Here is a 21,512-nt window from a genome sequence, read left to right as displayed (position 1 = left end):
TTAGTTCCTAATCTTGGACAGATTTGAGGTGGTAGTAAATAAACAGAGAAACAAAGAAAAACGAAGTTGGAGAATTTAATTGCCCCTCAAGGAGGTCCATTCACCTATTTATAGATGTTTTATATGTTAAGATTTGTTTCCGACAACCAATGATCCGATGGAACTCAACGGCTGACGGCACATCGAGCTCGCGATGGTGGACGAAACCACCTCTACCTCACGAGACTGACGGAATAGTCCAAATCACCAAACGAGAGAGAGCGTTGAGCTCTTTGGTTTCTCGGTGAACACAACGAACATGAGAGACACTTGATAAAAATAAAATGTTTTTGTTCAAGGTTTTCATTATGTATTTAAGCTTTAGGTTTTCCTGTTACAAAATAGCCCATGGGCCCAATACAATACCACCCATCCCATTAAACCTAATCTAATAACGCTATGTACATAACCCAAATTATACAACAATTATGAACATAAATTATATCTAATATACATTTTAACATATCGTAACATCCCCCCTCAAATTGATGTTGGTGAGTCAACCAGCAACAATTTGCCAACCAAAAAATTTTGTCGGGATTGAGACAATGCTTTGGTGAAGACATCAGCCACCTGAAGATCCGAAGAAATGTACAGAAGAGATATTACCCGGCGCTCCAAAGTGTCGCAGATGGAGTAACAGTCAACCTCAATATGCTTGGTGCGCTCATGAAAAACCGGATTGCCCACAATCTGGATAGCACTTGTATTATCTGCATAAAGCGGGGTAGACGAGAGCTGACGAAACTGGAGCTCAACAAGAAGACCGCGGAGCCAATTAACTTCAAAACACGCAATAGACATAGACCAATACTCGGCCTCGGTAGATGACTTTGACACCCGGTCTTGTTTCTTACATTTCCAAGAAATCAGTGCATCCCCTAAAAACATACACCAGCCTGTAGTAGAGTGGCGGGTATCGGGGCACCTTGCCCAATCAACATCACTGTAGGCAATTAGACGTAGCGCAGAGCCGGTAGGAAAGAATAAGCCACAAGCAGGGGAGCCGCGCAGATAGCGGATGATGCGCCGAATTGCCACGAGATGAAGGTCGAGGAGATGACATAAACTAACTGACCTTATGAACAACATAGGAGATATCCGGGCGAGTAGTAGTCAAGTATATGAGACTCCCGACCAGTCGTCGATAGATAGTCAGATCATCAAGGAGAGTCCCTTCATCTTTCCTATATTTGATATTGACCTCCATAGGGGTAGCCACCAAAGATGTGTCCTCCAACCCAGTGAGAGTAATAAAATCTTGAATATACTTATGCTGGTTTAAGAAAATACCTTTGGGTGTGTGATGTACCTCCAACCCTAAAAAGTATGTGAGTTGTCCAAGATCCTTCATATGAAAAGTGGCATGCAACACCTTTTGAAGCTTGATAATCAGTGTCAGTAATGATGATGTCATCCACATAAACCAAGAGAATGACCATGCCCGCGGCAAACTTATGATAGAAGAGAGATGAATCATATTGACTCAGGGTAAACTAGTGGAGGATAAGTGTGCCGCAAAACTTTTCAAACCAAGCTCGAAGGGCTTGTTTAAGCCCATACAAAGGACGACGTAGCTTGCAGACATGATCAAGAGAGGATGTAGACATACCCGAGGGAAGCTTTATATAGACATCTTCCTGCAGATCACCGTGGAGAAAGGCATTCTTCACATCTATCTGATGCAGTTACCAAGATTGAGATGTTGCAATGGCTAAGATAGTACGGATTGTGGTCATCTTGGCAACTGATGCAAAAATTTCCTCATAATCAATCCCATATTCCTGCCTATTCCCCAGGGCCACAAGGCGGGCTTTGTACCGATCCAACAATCCATCTGAACGCAGCTTGACAGAGAAGACTCACTTCCAAAAGGCCGAATAGTAGGAGGGCAAGCCACAATGTCCCAGGTGTGATTCTCCTCTAGCGCTTAATTCAGTTTGCATTGCCTTTTGCCAACACTCATGTGCCATTATTAAAGAAACACAAAACAAACACAACCGAACGTCTGAAGATCAATGTAGAACGAAGAATAACCAAATAATTTAACAAAGGGAGAGACATGATGCAAGATAGGCGAGGGCAGGCGGTTGATTAAATGAACGGAGGTAGAGAGAGCTTCACACCAAAACCTAGGAGGAATGGATGATTCAATGAGAAGGGTGCGGACCATATCAAGAAGGTGACGATTTTTTTCGCTCAGTAACACCATTTTGTTGGGGGTGTCGAGGGACAAGAACGTTGAGAGATAATGTCTTTGCTTTGAATAAATTCCTGAAATTCCGCCGACATGTACTCACCTCCAGAGTCAGAGCAAAGTACTTTAAGGTGAGCAGAGAATTGTGTTTCAATGAGTGCAAGAAACCTCTTAAAAACGAAAAAAACTTCAAACTTAGCCCGTAAGAAGAAGACCCAGGTAAATCAACTAAAGTCATCAATAAAGGTGACAAAGTACTTAATTTGTGCATGCGAAACATCAGGAGCAATTCCCCAGACATCACTATGAATAAGGTCAAAGCAACGGGAGGCATGCGAGGTATGATGCGGAAATGGTAGAGTTTTACTTTTGACAAGTTTACATGATGAACAGTCAAAATAAGTATCACGAGAAGTACAGTCTTGATTGCCTAATAAACCCGATTAAACAATGTACGAAGTACAGCTGAGTTGGGGTGGCCTAGACGTCTATGCCACATCTTAGAACCAGATCCAACAACATTACAAACAAAAGAAAGTACAGGAGAACATGGAATAACAGTGGATAGAAAAACTTTAAGTGAAAATAGCCTACCACTTTAGGCCCCTTCGCGAACACCTTCCCCGACGCTTAATCCTGCAGAACACAGCCAGAGCGAGAAAACTGAACATTACAGTTTTATCAACCAATTGACCAACAGACAGAAGGTTTGTCGATAGGTGAGGAGACACAATGACATCAGCTAAAGACGAAAAGAGATCACCAATAGCATTGATAGGCAAAGTCCTACCATCAGCAGTGTTGATGTGCAGGTTGTCATCATACTTTCTGACATTCGAAAGAGATACAACATTGTTGGTCATGTGGTTAGAGGCACCGGAACCAAAATACCATGGTTGAGTAGAGAGTTTCTACTTACCTGAGATACCAAAAGTAGAAAAGGTAGATATGATCATCTGTTGTACCATTTCAGGAGTGAGGGTAGTTGAACTTGCAGGTGCTGATGGAACTGGAATGGTAGTGACTAGGACGGCCGACGGCAATGCTGCAGAACTAGAAGCACCGGTGGAGGCATGATAAGTTGTATTCTTCCTCCTTTCAAGAGTGTAGGACAAACGGCGATGTGATGACCCAACTTCTTGCAGTAGCTACAGGACCTCTTGGGGCATTCCCGAGCAAAGTGACCATATGCCTTGCAGTGGAAGCACTGAACAAAACTCGTGTCCCGACCCTTATTTCTTCCTTGTGCCACATAAGCTACAGGAGCCGAGACATCAACATGAACTCATTGTTCCATGCCAGCCTAAGTAGCAAGGCGTTGCTCCTCCCAGAGAAGTTCACTCAAACAGGCATCCAGTGACGGCATTGGATGACAATTCATCAGATGTGATCGAGCAATCTCAAATTCTGGATGGAGCTTCAACAAGAATTGATCCCTTTTATTGGTTTCATGTACAGCTTGCACAACAGAGAGAGCAGCAACAGGGACATCCTCATAAACAATGTCAGTGTGGTCAGCCACAGATTTTGGAAGCCCGAGAAATACTCTTCAATGGAACGGCTGCCTTGGGTGAAATTAACCATTTCATATTCAACTTGAAATCGACAGGCCGTGCTGGTTTGACGATAAACCTTGTGGAGGTAATTCCACATATCTGTTGCAATTATGTAGGGCCTCGGATTAAGGACTAGATGAGGCTCATTGGATCCAAGTATCCAGGTCACGACTCTAGCATCCAGGATGATCCATTTTGACAATGCATCAGCATCGCCATGTGCCGGATCACTCCCATCAATATGACCCCATAAACCCTTTCCTTGAACAAATAACCGATCTGTTAGGTGCAGAAAACTACCGCCTACAAGAGTAGACGGAACCACTCTGACACCCACCCTGCCCATTCTTGACAGCCTCTCACGGGATTCGAACGCGGGACGTGGCGTGCCCAGCTCTGATACCATGACAGCGGCTAGCCAATACACCCAAAAGACCGATCTGTTAAGTGCGGAAAGCTACCGCCTACAAGAGTGGACGGAACCACTCTGACATTATAAGCTAGACTTTGTTCCAACTAGGAAGAGAAACCATTTAGATTAGGAAAATGAAATTCCTATTGGGTGAGACACCCTTTTTTCAAATTTTCTATCTTTTGATTAACTAAACTGCCCTCCTCAACCCTACTTAGAATAACATTAGTATACTACCAGTTCTTTATCTACAATACCCATATATCCCAAATACATCGAAATTACCCTATTACCCCCAATGTCTAACAACTGCTGCATTAAATCAGCATCCCACAAATTCTCTCCAAGTGCCATTCTGCTTCTGAAATAGTCCTGAAATTATTAATTATGATTGCAGCTCATGAAAATACAATCTTGCTTTCGTGTAAACAATAACTAATCCGACATTGATTTGAACACTCGCTGAACAAGGTTATTGCTAATGCCAAACGAGCAGATGGAACAAAGAGAAACTTTCCCATATTACTGATCCGTCATAAGTTATTAGAGAATCGATGGCTTAAATAATATAAACATTAAATGACTAAACTACCATAATATAAACATTAAATGACTAAACTCGCTGACATCTAAGGAATTTGTGGTAGCCAACAATAAACCAAGAACATGGATTAGTGCCTATTGTTCTTTTTTTTTCAACTGCAGTGCCTATTGTTCTTTTTTTTTCAACTGCAGTGCCTATTGTTCTTTTTTTTTTCAACTGCAGAACCTATTGTTCTTTTTTTTCAACTGCAGTGCCTATTGTTCCTTTTTTTTTCAACTGCAGTGCCTATTGTTCTTTTTTGTTTTTCAACTCTCGTGCCTATTGTTTTTAGGCATCTGTTTTGCTTTAGCAGGTGACCTCTATCTGTATTGTATTTTATTTACTTCTATCTATACTTTAATATTGTATGTATTTCAAAATAAAAGTTACATAATACATAAAAAAGAAAAATATAAAGCAACAAAAAAGAGGATAAAATGGATATGAAGTCACATGCCAGTAGCTTTTGTGCATTTGACACTTTTTTTAAAAATATTTGAAGTATAAATATGTAAATAAAATTTTCTAAAAGAAGAATCTTTTTTGAGTCAACGACTAGGAAAAAAGATAAGTAGAGGAGCATATGTCCACAGACAATTTTAAGACAATCCCCAAAAATTACTAGCTGCCAGCATGATTCAGTTTGACTGCAGTTTTTCAGTTTCTAGCTTTGTTTTAACCTAGAGAACTATAGAGACCATCTGAAGAAAAGCTAACATTTTACAAGTAGCATTTCTTTACTCAAAAATAATCTCATTGATAATGCAGCCAGAAAAAAGTTCTAAGAAAACCCTAATTATATGTGTCAGACGAAAAGATTATACCATTTTTTTCTCTATAGAAAGTGGTCTATCCTAAATGTTAATTGAACAAAGTTAGGGAGCATATCTCCAACTAATAATCATAAGATCTTTCTAAAGCCAAATCAATTTAAGACTACATTTCAACCAAGACAGGTTCAAGTAACCAGCTTGAGTCATGCACACGTGGGTCCCTAACACCCAATTGCTTAATGCTGAGCTTTCCACTCTCCAACACTTCCTTTAACGTCGAGGCCTAATAAAATAACCCGGCATACATGATGGAGAATGAATTAAGTGTAGGTCTTGGTATGCACTGATATATTGAAGCCAAATTGATGCCCCTCACAAAATAACTCACTGAGATCTCTTCTCAACTACATCACATACTTCCAAAGCCAACCCACGATGGGACTATCTTACTTACCAGTAACCATCTTGAGCCATGCCCAACGTGACCCTTGACACCCTGGCCCTTAATACAGAGGGCTTTCTAACATGCCCAACATCACCTCTGAAACTGTGTATTTGTACACAAGATAATTTCTAGTTGGTATATAAACTCCCAGCTCACCCTTTGCAGTTCACTATTCACCAATCTCCACAAGATTTAAATGTGCTTAACTCTTTAAAGTGTCTACTTTTCTAGAGTTGAGCCATGCACGTTGAAAACATGGAATCTGGTATTGCTTAAGATAACATACAGATTTGCCTGGGGTGAAAAACCCCTATCATACACTCATTCTGACACAATAGTAATATAACTAGAAAAGCATTGCAGTCTGCACCCAAAGTAATCCACACTCACCAACAATCATGTTGTGATACCAGAGCATAGGATGGGAGAGGAATGGGGAAAAGGAATAAAAGAAAAGACATGAGAGATGAATCGGCAGCACTCCAATATCAGCAAGTAACATCAACTATGGCTTTCTGATTTGTTCTCGTAAGCAACAGAGGCGGTAGCAGTATAACATATAGTTGCTGAAGTTATCCAGAAGGGAATAGAAATATAAAACAAACAGCTTATCCAGAAGAGAACGGAAAATTAAAACCAACAAACCCTGCTCTCGTTTATGATAAAAGTCAGAGACCAAAGCATACAACACATCAGGCAATTTGTTGCAACATAAAAAATCTTTCAGCAACATATTAAGTATTTTAGATCTAACAGCCTAGACTTGTTCTCTTGCTTAATTTGTAATTTTTTTTCTCTTGCTTAGGCTCTGAATGAAATTTGCCTCTTTAAGAAAATAGAGGTTTCTAACACAACAAAAAGTAACGAGCAAAACAGAAAACTTTCGCATTAAAAAAAATAAAAATAAAAGAAACACATGGTCTAATTGAGTTAAGAAAATTAAAAAGAACAAATGAAAGAGTACTCCTTTTCAACAAATAAATGAAAAAGGTTTGGTATATTAAAGAGGATACTTTGCCTCACAGTACCACCAGTTAAGAGATAACTGGACGGAAAGACTAATCAAACAGAAAGAACCTCCATTAGACACTTGGATTCCTCCAGTTTTACAGGCATACAATCAAGTAAAATGCACAGTCGTTCAAAAAGAAGAAAAGAACATATGCACATTGGTTCAACATCATATTCATGTAACAATCCATGAAATTCCTCCACAACCATCTTGAATGTGATGGATCATATTACAAACATCAGACATCCTTCTTTTAGAATCAAGAGAAACAAAGAGTTTCATAGAAGGGACAAAGCTATAGTTCAATGAAAGATTCTATAATACAAGTTTCTCTCAGAACAAGATTCTACTACAGCAAGGACCAATGAGAGAAAATCATACCTGATTTATACTCAATACAGGCTAGTAGAGAGCTGTTCCTGACCATCTGTATCATTTCGCCCAAATATCAGTGGGAACTCATCAAACTGTTCAGGAAAATCCTGTTCCCCACCTATAGACCGCAATGACTGATAAACCTGATACATTGAACACCTGTCTTTTGGCCGTGAAACAACACAGCTGATAGCTACCTTCAAAAACTGTAAAATTTGGTCATCATCACCCTTCCCCAACAAAAAATTATCAAACACATCCTTAATCCTTCCGGCTGCTGACTGCCGATTCACCCAATCCACCAGATTCCCTTTAAATCCTTCCTCTGCATTTGTAACTTCAAGAGATTTTTGTGCAGTCACTAACTCAAGAAGAACTACACCAAAGCCATATACGTCACCTTTCTGTGATGCAACAAGAGTGCTAGCATACTCAGGCGCCACGTATCCAAAATCCCCAAAATCGCCATGGATGAAACTACTTGCATTTGCATCAACGGGAACCATGAGTCGAGCCAGCCCGAAATCTGTGATCCTCGCATCATAGTCTTCATCGAGAAGAATAACATTGGAGCTTATGTTCTGATGCAGCACGGGTGGTTGGAAACCATGGTGGAGCCATGCGAGCCCTTTGGCCGCCCCGATAGCAATTCTGAGGCGGGAAGGCCAATCGAGTGGGCTCGATTGAAGCGAACCAGAATGAAGGAAGGATGAGAGTGAGCCATTAGGCATGTGCTTGTACACCAATAGCTTCTCGTCCTCGACAACGCAGAAACCCAATAGCGGGACCAAGTTAGGGTGTCGAAGTTGACCTAAACTGTTCATCTCTGCACGGAATTGTTTTTCGGACAGCTTGCAAGCCTGAAGCCGTTTAATCACAAGGGCAGAGCCATCAGGAAGCACGGCCTTGTATGAAGTACCTGTCCGGCTAGAGATAATGATATTAGCAGGGTCGAAATTATTCGTAGCGGCAATCAAATCCGCCAGCTTGAGCTTAACGATGGGTTTCTGGAACAAGGACACAGGAAAAAGCTTGTGTGCACGAATCACGTCAGTCCACCCGGTCGACTGATCTCGATTGCCGGCGGCGCCTCGTTTGGGCACCGCAAAGTACCAGCGCCAGAGTGCGAAACCAAGAAGCAAAGAGACGCCGGCACCAACCACCCCAGCAGCAATTATGATAATGAGATTCTTGCGTTGGAGCTTGCGGCAGTTCCCCAGCGGTCCCCCGCAGAGGCCGTCGTTTCCAGAAAAGCCTTGAGGATCATACGAGTTGAAAAAAGAGGGAATGGTGCCAGAAAGCTGGTTATTGGCAGCGGAGAATTTGTTGAGGCGCGTGAGACGCGAGAGCTGGTAAGGAATAGAACCCGAAAGAGAATTATCATCGAGGTTCAGTGTGTTAAGATACTTGCAGTTGTAAAGTTCCATGGGAATAGGCCCAGAGAACCTATTCCCGGAAAGATCAATATGGACAAGAAACGGCAGCCAGTCGCAGACGTTAGCAGGGATAGGCCCCGACAAGTCATTACTAGAGAGATCAAGTGTAGTAATCGACGGACAGTACTGCAAAGACGCCGGAATCGAGCCGCCAAGACCCAACCCCGGCAGCCGCAGATCGACGATCCTGTTTTCCTGCTCGTTCCAGCACGTGACACCCAGAAAGCGGCAGATGAAGCCAACGGTAGAGTTTGAGAAATTCCAGGATCCAAGCTTCTTCTGTGGGTCTTGAAGGGAAGATTTTACCCCCTGCAAGCATCTGATGTCGTCTTCTCTGCCTCTCACATCCTGGCCAGCAGCGAACCCCACAAGGACAAGAAGAAAACCAAACCCTAACCCTAGTACAAAGCTTGCTCTCATGCCCATGACAGGAACTGCCCAAATTCAACGGGAGAGAGAAGCAAGACCGGTGGCAGAGAGATCAGAGGGACGGAGAAAGGGGAAACCACTCCATTGACTTCTACCTGAATAAGAGGATGGGATTTGGGAGGGAGGATCTGTATTCCGTATTCCGTATTGCGTATTGCGTATTGTGTAATGCAATCGTTGTTGGGTTTTGATATATTACCGCCTCCTTTTTCTTCACTCCATGTTTTTTATCAGAAATTTCTTCAGTCAACAGCGCCGCAGCGACGACTACGGCTGACGACGTTTGACGGGTTCAGGTTGGCTGAGGGAGTCAGCAGGGACGGAGGCCAATGAGGAGAAGCCATAGGATCGGAGTCACGAGATCTATCACGCCATAATTGAAGTGACTAACGGCGGAAGAGGCGAGGAACACGGAAACACGATCCGTTACTACCCGGAGAATTATTTAAAGGAAAAGAAGAGAAAAAAAGAAGAAAATACCAGCAGCGTAGTCCATAGCTGTTCCATCTCCGCCATGTGGGTCATACTCTCGCCGCCTGTTCGACCAACTGCACTTCCTTTGAACGAGGTTTTGAAGACCAACAACGCGGATGGTTAAGAGTTTAATTCATCATCTCACCGTCTACTCTCTCACCTATTTTCTGAATGTCATCCCTACACTTTGTATGGTATTGGAATTTGCAGAAGAATTTGCAGGAAGAAAAAGACATGAGGAGAGATTAAGATACGTCTCTCTTTACAGCTAAAAATAATATAAATTATAATCATGTCCCTACAAACATTCAACCCTAAAAATCTGTTTCTTTATCAAACTTTGCTAAGAAAAAGAAAAGACTAACTTAAAAGCTTTAGTTTAGCGCAGACACTTTAAAAATCTTCAAATTGTGTGATTACGATAGGGTCCCCCTCTTCTTTTGTAGAACTTGCCTTGTAGAATTTGGATTAAACTCCATAGGCATTCAACCATCTTATTCGGCCAAAATCGGGTTAATAAAAACCTGACCAAACCCAAACCCTATCCCTGAACTGTGTACAAGTGTGTCCCCCTTATCCCTTACCTTAGGAGAACATGTGAACAATCACAAGTAGTATCCATCGCTATGTAACCTGTTAATTATCTGTAAATTGTATCAGATTTAAAATTTTAAGATGTAATCCGAAGGAACATCTAGAGTCTGAAAATAACACAACGTAATAACAAGTCTTTCGAATGGCTCTTCCACAAAAATAATGAAAACGGATAAGTTTCAAGTTGGGAGTGCATTTATCAATCAAGCAGCACTTTTCGAGTAGAACTCATTGCTCCTCCCAAGTAATCTGACTCTACTTAACGGTACTGCAAATAAATAAATAAAAAATACTCAGTTTCTACACAGATAAGGGTAAGCAAGGTTTGCCTCTTTTTTTTATCAATTACAAAATCAAACTCACCTTGATAAAGCCAATTTCTTTCGCGTTGCTGCGGAAGCACTGCCTGCAACACATCAACCCATACTTCCGGATGAGCCCATGCCCATTTCCACACACCCGGCTGAAATCAACAAATAAACAACAACCATGATTTCAGTCTCAGTTACGTTATGAAGGTCATGGAATATGAATACCATTCCTAAAGAGGATGAGGAGGTTGGACTCAAGTCCAGCCAACTTTGGCTTTACTCAAATTTTTGTTCCTACTGAAAATTATTCTTCCAAATACTTCATTATATTTACAGAATGCAATTTATTTTTTTATCATTAACATTTGACAACATCAACATTAATGAATGAGATACTAAATATTCGTGAAATAAGAAAAATCAATTGTAAAGTCAATCTATTCAAGTTTGATGGTTAAATTAAAAATCGGGCGCATCTAAGCTTAAATGAATATATCCTACATACATATTGAAAAATAACTGAAGCTATCTTGCAAAATAGAACTAAAAGAAGAAGAGAGAGTGGACATTTCACAAGATAAAATGTTCTTATGATAGCAAAATTTTCAATTCAACATGGAATACCTAGTATAAACCTCAAACATTGAAAACAATTGAGTTTCAGTTAGATCCCAGACTCGTATCATGAACTGAAATGCTACTAAAATTATAGTTACAAGAGCACTGGTCCTAGTACATTTCTATTTCATTTTCTGATTTGTGATGTTCTACATTGTAAAGAGATAATACAAGGACAAACAGAAATCAAGAACTCACCATGCACGAGAACCAGGGCCATAGGTTTTTGAGTGAGAATTCCACACATTGGTATGACCCATCTCTGCATAACAAGAAAATTTTAAGTTTTTGTAAAACAACTTAATTTGTAAACCATGAATAAGATATATAATCTTGAACAGAAGCTCATTCCAACAAGCTAAAAGTGATGATGAATAGATATCTTTGATAACGATAAAAGCAGTTCCAGACAAAGTTAGAGAAAAAAATGTTCAGCTTTTACATATCTCAAAATAAATGAGAAAGATTTTTAGCAGCTTCAACGATAATAGCCCCCTGTACACATACTCCTCAAACAGAGATTTTTTTTAATAAAGATAAATGCATTTTCTTGATTGGAAACAAAAATACGAGTCCATGCACTTGAGGGGTCCTCTTTACTCATGGCAAGGGAGCACATCTATCTGAATAACCAATGGATGATGTCTTTTTTACATTAGTTAGCACAGAAATAACAAGGTAAAGAGTAACCTACATGCCTATAGGGCAATATTGTTGAATAGATTGGTCGATCACACTCAACAAGGAAGAAGATTAACAAATTCATTCAATAGAGATTATTCCTCAGTTTTGAATGGAGAAAGACTGATACTAAGGAAAGAACTCATATATGAAGTGGGCAACAAGAGAAGAATGTTGGTGCACAAAAAGATGCAACTCGACCTGACAAAGCAATATAGAGACCACTGGAAACTAACAAAATGAGCATGCAATCAACAAGAGCATATCTCATATTCAATATTATGATATGGCTTTTTCCCCACAACTTTCAATTTGAAAATAAAACTGATCAAGGAGGACTTTAGAGTTCACCCATCAAAATCATTGCTTATACCAATAGATTGCATAGGGTTCTGTCAGTCCAAAACCCTCAAATTGTAATCGAAAGATGTTTAGACATTAATCATTGAATCTAATACAATTGAAACAAATAACAACTCCCATCAGCATCTCTAAAATCCTGCACAATCAATGATTGATCATTTTTATTTCTTGACAAGTTTACTAAAAGTTCAGTCAATGGGAAAAATTCCCCAGAAATTGGCAATGAAGCCGGGGTATGCTTGCAGCCTTCTGCTCTGCAGAATGAGCATCAAGCTGAAAGATGTAATAGGTAAAGCTCATTTTAGCCTGGCCTTGATGAATACTCAGTTGATTAGAGGACAGAATGCTTTATCTTCCTTCACATTCTATCTAGAACACACCAATAGAAATTTGTTAAAAGCCCATTAGAAGCTCCAATAAGTAGCAGGATTCTCTCTGGATTGAAACCGTAGTGACATTAACTACTTGATAGCTGGTATAAGGCACTAAAAAAAAAAAAAAAAACTGGCGGAGAGTAGCATAGTCACATATAGCAGTAAAAATCGCTGATGATCCATGAACCTCAACAAATAGTCATAGCAAAGAAACGAAAACCCCAGTAACACAGTTCCGACGCCAAATCAAAAGATAAAAAATAAAAATAAAAAGTAAGGATAACAACACACAACCTCGATTAAATAGTCTAAATAGAACGGAGACGTATACAAAATCAAACCTTACAAAGAGTTTTCATTCCACACAGGACAAGACCCTTAAACAGAAAAAATCGCATCTTTGATTTATCGCACATACCTTCACTAATCTGAAGAAGAAGACTTCAAGAACGGGGTCAGAACAGTCGGCTGCGAATTTGTTGCTCTTGCGCACAGGAAAAGCAAGGAGGAGAGGTCGCAGAAGGTCAAAACGAGACATTATAAGACGCCCTAGCATCACCGCCTCAGATCTGGACTCAGGAAGCGGGCCCAATAAAGAGACATCTGAGTAAGCTACTGGGCTAAGAGTACTGCACCAAGCCCACCATGAAAATACTACTCACTCCCAAGCCACCATGAAGCAATATGTATTTAAGAATCCACTAGGCATTGTATATATTAAGGAGAAATAAAAATTATTAAATTATTTATTTTTATTTAATTTATTTATTTTAAAAAAATTTAAATAAGGAGAGATTTAATAATAGATGTTAGTCTTAATATCCTCATTCGATATGATTTTAATAATAACAACCCTTTTAGATTAATTGAGTGCTTTGAAAGAATTATGTTTAACATCTAGCGTTAAACGAAGAAACATAAGCTCGATTTCTAGTTCGAACAAACTCTTTCTAACAAAAGAGCACTGAAAGATTACTGATGGACCATCGATATATGTTCATGTTAGGTCTTATGAGGAGCAAAACGAGAAAGTGAAAAAAACAGAAAGGTCCTCGTTTCAAACTCTTTTTCCTTTGCTTACAAAAATTAAATCAACAATGAACACAAGGAGATTCATATTGGTTTGAGACACAAACACTGGTTACTACTTTTAGTCCCAAAGTGTTCATATTTCGAAATTAAATCCTCCAAATCAAGGCCTAACAACACCCACATCAAGAAGCCTCAAGGGCCAAATAACATTGTTACTCATATAGGGACTTATATAATTCAATTGGTCACAATAACCAGTTTATACATCACATCCTCATACGGTTTTATAGCATGTTTTATATGGTTTATACAAGGAATTTCCAAGCAAAAGATCACTTGTTCAATTTCCTTGACCAAATTCAACCCAATGATAACAAATTATATGCACATAAAAACCTGGATTTTAGAAGCTCAATCCAATATCATTAATACGATTCAAATGTACTTTCAAATCCTTTTGCTAAATTAAATACTTTGATTTCAAAGTAATGGTTCAATGCTTGTAGAAAGGATAAAGATAAGTAAACGAAGATTTAAAAGTAATAGAGCATAAGTACTTTGGTCATTGGATAAATGGCTTTTCAAAGAGACGAATGGAAATTTCAAATATGATTTCAAAGTATATGTGCCTAGCAGTGATAGGGAAGGCCCGGGGAAAACTAACTTAAATAAACAACAACACAATGTTCAAAATTGGACCATTAAGCTCATAAATGGATATTTTATGCTTTTAAAAATTTGATAAAATTTTGTGAGAAAATATTAAAATATTCTTTTTGAGCTATAATTATACATATACATAGCTTATAATTTTCAAATACCTATCGTTGACAAATCAAGCTTCAAAAGCTTTTTTTTAGTATCATTCTAGGCAATATTATTTAAGTAGGCACGTTTATTCAAACATCTTTTATTTGTAACATGCTTATACTCAGTAGGTTTGTTCTAGTCCTCTATTGTTTAAACATTTCATATTTGGTTGGAGATTTTGTTGTGGTATTTGTTCAAATAATTTTCTATGATCGAATATTTCATAGTTTCACAAGGTTTCTATTTCAAATCTTCATTCAAACAATTGGCATTATTTGAATATTTGATTTTCTATCAGACTTATCGTCGGTGCACTATTATTCATACAACCATTCTTGTTTGAATGTTGCATTTTCTACCAAACCATCTATCGGTGCGGTTTGTTCGAACATCCTCCTTTGCTCAAACATCGTCTTTTCTCTAGAACTTTTTATTGAAACAATTTGTTAGAATATTTTGCTTCGTTGGACTAGTCTTTTCACCTTTAGAGCTTTTGTTGGCTCACATTGTTCAAACACTCCCTTTTGTTTGACTATTGCCCTTGTTGTGCTATTTCTATTAAAATGGTTTGTTTAACCATCCAGCATTGTCAAAGCTTGTTCTTTTGAAGTTGGCTACTCAAGGATTCTTTCAAAGCACACACATTAATATCAAGGGATTGCTTCCGTAAAAATCCCATTGGACGGGGACTTTGAGACTAAGACTTTAAACAAGGTTCTCTAACAGTAATGCAAGAAAGAAAATAAAATGTTCAAAAAAAGGTGAATGCTCAAACGAACTTCACCAAAATGAGCTCTGGTATAAAAATAAATGTTTGAACCAAGTTTAAAGACAAAAGCTCCAACAGAAAAGAATTGTTTGAACACAAAAAAAGGCTTGGAGAAAAGCTCATTAACAAAAGCTCCAATAGTAGAAGAAATATTCAAACAAAATGAAGTGTTCCAACATTGCTCAAGGACAAAAACCATGCTATAGAAGGAATATTCAAACAAAAGGTGCTCGAACTAGAGTTATAGAAGCTAGTTGTACGATAGAGATGTTAAACAAATTAATTTTGTTCAAATAAAGGTGCCGAGAAGGTTGTAGAAGAAACCTTTAAAGTTTGATCCGACTAAGATAGATCTCTAGAATGTGTGAGTGACCTATTTACGTGTTTAACAACTCAAGGAGAATTTTCAAAGTATTATCTCGTAAACTTTAATTGTTTTGAACAAATTTTTCAAAAGGACAAAACGTCCATTTTTTTAAGAGCAAAGATTCAATTTTTTGAATGTGGAAAACTCTTCTCTTTTAGTTATTCTCACCTCAAACATAATGGAGCACTTTGGCCAAAGCATCTACAACCATCCTTATCCTTTGCATTTAAATTTTGAGTTAGTAGTTTGTTGGCCTAGGTGGCTTATCAAAATTGGGGTGAATCAAAATTATAAAATAAAAATTAAGTGCTTAAAAATTTAAAAGAAAGCACATACCACAAGGATATCAAGATTTTTTTTATTTTCGATGTTTTTCTAATAGTAATCACCGTCCAAGAACATTTTTTGGAAAAAAAATCACTAATATGCTCTATTGGCTAAAATTTACATATAAAGAAATTTTGACTCTCTATTGGTGAACCTTCAGGAATTTGACTATGACCTTGTGTTCAAAACGACTCTGAAATATTTTCACAATAATGAATTTATTAGGCAATAATAAACGATACAAAGCTTGACTTATTGTCAAAGGGTTCACACAAACTGAAGGAATTAATTACCAAAAGTATTTTTTTCCGTTTCTAAGAAAGATTTCTTTTATATTTTATGGAAACTTAGAAGAAGAGGTTTATTTGTGTTTATCCACGAAATGCTTCTGCTTTCCGAAACATTCCGTATAAAAATTTTAAAGTTGATTTAAGACTTTTCCTTCCATGGTGGGAGTATCGGATTCAGTTTTTGACCAAGAAGGTCCTGATCAGATAACTGAACAAGCATGAATCGCCGTACGAAATGCTTTAGAGCTGTACCCAGATGCGCGGAGGAGAGAGAAATCTCCACGAACTCAGAAGCAGATCAGATAAATATATAAATTTCTTTCTGCTCATCTAGTCTGCTGAACATTGAGATTGTTTCCGTTTTTATTGGACTAAATTTGAGACTACTGAACATGAGCAAGCGGAGCTCCACAAACAAAAAGCGCCATGGAAGGAGCTTAAAGAGACCAGAGAAAAAAACAAAGCGTGGTCTTTCTTTCATCATTTTGGAAGGAGCAATTCAAATCGATGGTGGATGCAAGAAAAGCAACGTTGGCTTTCACTCATTTTTATTAAATTAAAGAATCTGTTAATCTGTGTTCCTCGTTTGGCACAAAAAGCTTCAGTTGAAGCACAGGAAAAGGATGGTTCTTTAATAATGAGCTCCCTGAACAAGCAAACAGTTTCAAACTCATTCCACTTCTTACAATGATTAAACCTCTGTCAGCAGCAAGCTCTGCACTCCCCTTGTACAGACCAGAGCTTTACTTTGAATAATCAAATTTATCAAAAGAACAGAGAAGAAAAAGAAAAAGTAAAAGAGACAATTCGAGGATGGAACAACTCAAGAAGCTGGGCCTGCTATGTCTGTGGGACATCCGCCACGGATAGTTCCTTTATCCATTCGAACGTACGACGGTGTGCCGCCTCTTTCTCCTGAATTAATCTATCTTCTTCTGCCTCCGTCGGTTGGCTTCTGCGTCGAGTGACGACATTCTGGGAAGGAACAGTTTCTGATGCTGCAGAGCATTTGCAGCTGAAGGACGAAAGTCTCGGCAATCCAAGGGCTTTCTTCTTCTGGTTTTGTTTTTTCTCGGGGTTGCTCTTCGTCACGCTCCTCCTCCTCCTCTGCCTTAAATCCCCCAGCTCGATCTCCGGCGGTTTTACCAGGCCCAGACGAAGAACCCCCCACCCATTTGATTTCAAGCTGGATGAACCAACTGTCTTGTATCGAGCTGAGGAGCCCAGTTGCGGCTTGGGGCTTGGGTGGGCGTAGAAAGTGTTGCACGAACGGGCGTCGCTGCGGCAGCTGCTGCTGCGGCTGCTGGAGCTGCTGCGACTACTGTTGAACCCCCAGCTGCTGGAACGATCCATGGACTCCGACCTGGATCCGCAGTCCGTCCGGTTACCCGCGTCGCAACTGACTGACGGCCGCAGCGGGAGGATCTGACCCTTGTAAAACACGTCCTCCGCCGCACACATCTCCGTCGACATCACCCCTCCCCACAACGCAAACTCGAAATCCTCCGTCTCCAACGGTTGGCTCTCCTTCAACACCGCAGAGCCACTGCCAGTCGCCACGGGGAGGTCCGACAAGGACAGCGCCTCCTCGGAGTCGGAACAGTAATCACCAGCCTGGGTCAGCCTTCTATCCTCCATGAGAGCGGAATTTCTTCGTGGGTCAAGGAACGACAGCAGCAGGGATTTTAATTTATAGGAAGACAGAAAATCAGGTAGTGGGATTCGAAGAAAGACGTATGGAGGGCAAAGAGCCGTAAAACAAAGAAGTAAAGTTAGAAAAGGCTGCCGCAGACTTGTTAAAGTTTATTCCTATAGCTGGAGCCTGTAGTTATGGGGGGCCGGCTCTACCCTTCTCAGTGGGCTCTGGTCAGACTCGTCATTTTTATACTGCGAACAGTGAAATTGAAACAGAAGAAGATTTGAGAAGACGATTGCATTCAGTGCTTCCAAAAGGGTCAAAAACTACAAAAGGATACAATAAAAAAGAAAAAACCAAGAAATGGGGCATGGTGGTTGCGGCATTGTCCGGTGGTGAAGGGAAGAGATGAAGCTTCAGGGGGGAGAAAAACAATGGTAAAAAAACGTACGTGAACTCGGGCTCTAAATTAATGTCTGAGGAGTCTATAGGTGAAAATAGGAAAGAGAAGAGATACAATTCGTGCTTGTAAACTGTACAAGATAGAGCAGGCTTGTCTGGGTTCTGCCGTCTGCATTCTGTGGTGGCAACTGGCGGACCTCTGCGACAAGATGACAATTGTTTGTGTAAATGCGCCAGTGAAAATAGAAAAGCTTCGTAGGTGATTGTGGTCCATTCGACACACAACAGCTACACCATTGAAATTATTCAAATCCCAATCTTTGCTTTTCCGATGGCCATTTGACATTGGAGAAGAAGATCTGTATTTGTAGTGGAAAGCCGTAGCCTATTAAAAGATTGTCGTTCTCAGTAGGTGACTGTAAATCTTACGTCTGTCTCTGCTATCTAACAAGTTTTTTTTTTTTTTAATGCTGGGGGAATTTGATGATGGATGTTAAGACGTGACCTGGTTTGGGAGGTTCTTAGGATGCTTTCAAGAGATGTAGAAATTTTGTTTCCATTCAATGAGATATTATTTTTTCCTCCAAATTTAGAGGATTTTCCTACTCCACTCAATTTTAAGGCCAATAACTGTACACATTATTATACGGAAACAAGTCTTATTCAACCTACCAATTCTACTCACCCATTTTCATTTCATGTCCACCTGTTTCTAATGCATTCACTATAGCATGCAAGATATTGGTGGGCATTGGATCAGGTTTTACGCGAATTCGATTCTAAAATTTCATGTATGAGACAAGGATGAAGAAAAATCCGATCGCCTGTTTAGAATAAAAATATTTATATCAAACCTGACTAAAACCCGACCTCACCGTTTTCATCTAGGTCTTTTACCTAACTTGTAAATTTGAGGGGAAGTTGAAGAAGAAGACAATAGATGGTTGGTCTTATGTCGATTGCTACTACAATCAACAAGTAAGAAAATCATCATACATGAATTCTATCATTTCAAGTTTAGGGTTTAGGGTTACGGGATTAAGTGAGTAAAGTTTTGCATTGGGGAGTATTTGTGCCATCGTAAGAAAAAAAAAGGATATTATTACTTTTTTACTGGTTTTATTAAAATTTTATTTATTTAAAAACAATTGTTTGATCGATTTTCTTGCATTACGGCATCATGAAAACATAGAGAAAATATTTTTTACTAGAGACGAAAGGAAAAGTTTTACAAATAGCAAAAATGTAAACAATTTTTTTTCAACTGTTTCCTATTGAAGTAAAAAGAAAACTCATTCTTCCTACAACTCAATTGTTTATATCATTTCAACTTTGTATTGACAAGAGGAATTGGAGTTAAAAACTTTCGTAATTCGATCCCCATGCATTGAATGCAAATACCAAAAGATTTTTGACAAGTGAAAAATTGTTTGTTTTTACTCTGTTCTTATGGTTTTCTATTGACACAAACACACCCTGCATATTAGATTAAGAAAACAAAAAATAAACATTAGATGGATATAATCATCAATTAAGAAAAATAAGTAGTTTAATCCCTCATGGGACCATAGACTATTGATGTAGAATTTTAGTTACATCGACTTTTATACCTCGCAAGCGTACGAATCGTTCATGTAATCTAGCAGTAAGCGAGGGTCATATCCACAGGGAGGATTGAATTTCGTGTATTCTTCAGTCAACTAGCCTAACCAAATATGATGAATTAATATGAACTAAACACTAATTATATCCTAAATTATCAAGCAATATATTTAATTAACTACTTGCACAACAGGAAACGTTAACTCTGGATTTTACCGTGATTCGTGCCTCTCTCGAGCGCCACGTAACCACGAATCCGGATTTCTCAATCCTTGCGTCTAGCCCCTCTCGGGCGCCTAGAGTTGAAGACAGAAATCGGATCAAAATACCAAAATCTCCTCAATTATAATCTTACCCTAATTAACTAATTTAATCAAATATCAAGAAAACAAGTCTTAAATAAAATTAATTATCAAATCAAATTCAATTAACATTCAAAACCTAAGTTCAAACCATATAAAAAATCAAACTCAATAATGACGAATTACTCCCCTTCTTCCTCCTCTCGCTCGGGCAGCAACTCGTTCTCACGGGTGCTGTGATTTCCGGAAATTGGTGGCGTCGGGTAGCAATAGTCAGTGGCCGGAGGTAGAGACGACGCCGGCGACGACGGTTAGAAGCCGACGGACGGAGGTAACGTCCGGCGAAGAGCGAAACAGAGCTAACGTTCTCTAATCGGCTCTCTCGAGTCTCGGTTGGAGTCGGAATGGCTCTGGGACTGGTCGGAATATGTAAACGACGCCGGAGGATGGTCGGAAATAAGAAGTGGCACCGGAGAAGCCCTCTCGGATCCCCTCCCGGCCTGGCGAGCGACTGTCGAACTCACCTCGACGGAGACTCTCTCGAGCTCTCCTCGGGTTTGTTCTCAGTTGCTGGACGGCGGTGGACGGCGGTGGACGACGGTGGCGTGGCGAAAGGTCTTGGCCGGCGAACAGCGGTGGGGAACTCCTCTCGGGTCCTCCCCTGTTTCCGGTCAAAGTCCTCTGTTTTTCTCTCCTCCTCTTCTCTTTACGCCCTCCTCTCTTCACGCTCCTTTCCTTTTCTCTCTCGGGCGCCTCCCCTTCCTTTAAATAAGATTTTTCTTATTTTAAAACGATTTGCCCTAGAAATTACCTCCATTTCAAGAAGGGTATTTTGGTAAATATCTCCTTCTCCACCATAATTCTCCTGAAATTCCATAATTCAATCTATAAAAAGCATTTCAGGAAGAGATAAACCTTAAAAACAATGAAATATAATTCAGGAGAGAAAAATATGCAATATCGACAGTTATTAATGCCAAATTCAATAAATGCATGTTTCAAGTGAAAACCGATAAATAACCACCTATAATACAATTATAAGGGTTATTCAATTATAATTAACCTAGTTCTCATGTCAGAATCTAGCATCTATCACACCCCCGAACCTAAGTCTTTGCTAGTCCCTAGCAAAACAACAACATAACAAAAATTAAGCCTAGGAAAACAAAATACCACTTTCGTAGGGAACACGATTGCATTTAGCGCATGCAACAAGCCGTTAAACCCCTACTTTACAGTAGTGGACGAGTTGTGTCTCGTGAGGGTTTGTATGGAATTTACCCACAAAATTCATCTAAATCAA

The 21,512-nt window shown here is 39.4% G+C and overlaps 3 protein-coding genes across 3 annotated transcripts; all 3 read right to left on the bottom strand.

The window, feature by feature from the left end:
• Positions 1-7,194: 7,194 nt before the first annotated feature.
• Positions 7,195-9,643, bottom strand: LOC137952925 (probable inactive receptor kinase At1g27190). The gene has a single exon (XM_068800039.1). The coding sequence runs from the start codon at positions 9,252-9,254 to the stop codon at positions 7,410-7,412; it is 1,845 nt and encodes a 614-aa protein (XP_068656140.1). The 5' UTR covers positions 9,255-9,643; the 3' UTR covers positions 7,195-7,409.
• A 728-nt stretch (positions 9,644-10,371) lies between these two features.
• LOC137952927 (small ribosomal subunit protein uS14z/uS14y/uS14x-like) lies at positions 10,372-13,199 on the bottom strand. The gene is made up of 4 exons (XM_068800041.1): positions 13,091-13,199; positions 11,453-11,516; positions 10,689-10,788; positions 10,372-10,593 (listed from the first exon to the last, which is right to left on the bottom strand). The coding sequence occupies exons 2-4, from the start codon at positions 11,512-11,514 to the stop codon at positions 10,585-10,587; spliced, it is 171 nt and encodes a 56-aa protein (XP_068656142.1). The 5' UTR covers positions 11,515-11,516; positions 13,091-13,199; the 3' UTR covers positions 10,372-10,584.
• A 3,655-nt stretch (positions 13,200-16,854) lies between these two features.
• Positions 16,855-18,004, bottom strand: LOC137952926 (uncharacterized). The gene has a single exon (XM_068800040.1). The coding sequence runs from the start codon at positions 17,903-17,905 to the stop codon at positions 17,108-17,110; it is 798 nt and encodes a 265-aa protein (XP_068656141.1). The 5' UTR covers positions 17,906-18,004; the 3' UTR covers positions 16,855-17,107.
• Between the last annotated feature and the right edge of the window lie 3,508 nt (positions 18,005-21,512).

Source organism: Aristolochia californica, unplaced genomic scaffold, assembly GCF_029961685.1.
Source record: "Aristolochia californica isolate CCGP_79_NKW_82.1479 unplaced genomic scaffold, dmAriCali1.0.hap1 SCAF_16, whole genome shotgun sequence".
In the NCBI taxonomy this organism is placed as follows: domain Eukaryota; kingdom Viridiplantae; phylum Streptophyta; class Magnoliopsida; order Piperales; family Aristolochiaceae; genus Aristolochia; species Aristolochia californica.
The sequence above is the reverse complement of the archived record's forward strand: the minus strand, read 5'-3'. Positions and strand labels throughout refer to the sequence as shown.

Bases quoted from the DNA above. Each gene is read 5' to 3' on its own strand.
- LOC137952926 (XM_068800040.1), bottom strand. From the start codon at position 17,905: ATGGAGGATAGAAGGCTGACCCAGGCTGGTGATTACTGTTCCGACTCC.
- LOC137952927 (XM_068800041.1), bottom strand. From the start codon at position 11,514: ATGGGTCATACCAATGTGTGGAATTCTCACTCAAAAACCTATGGCCCT. The intron at 10,789-11,452 runs GTGAGTTCTTGA...TGTTGATTTCAG, and splicing joins GGCCCTGGTTCTCGTGCATG to CCGGGTGTGTGGAAATGGGC.
- LOC137952925 (XM_068800039.1), bottom strand. From the start codon at position 9,254: ATGGGCATGAGAGCAAGCTTTGTACTAGGGTTAGGGTTTGGTTTTCTT.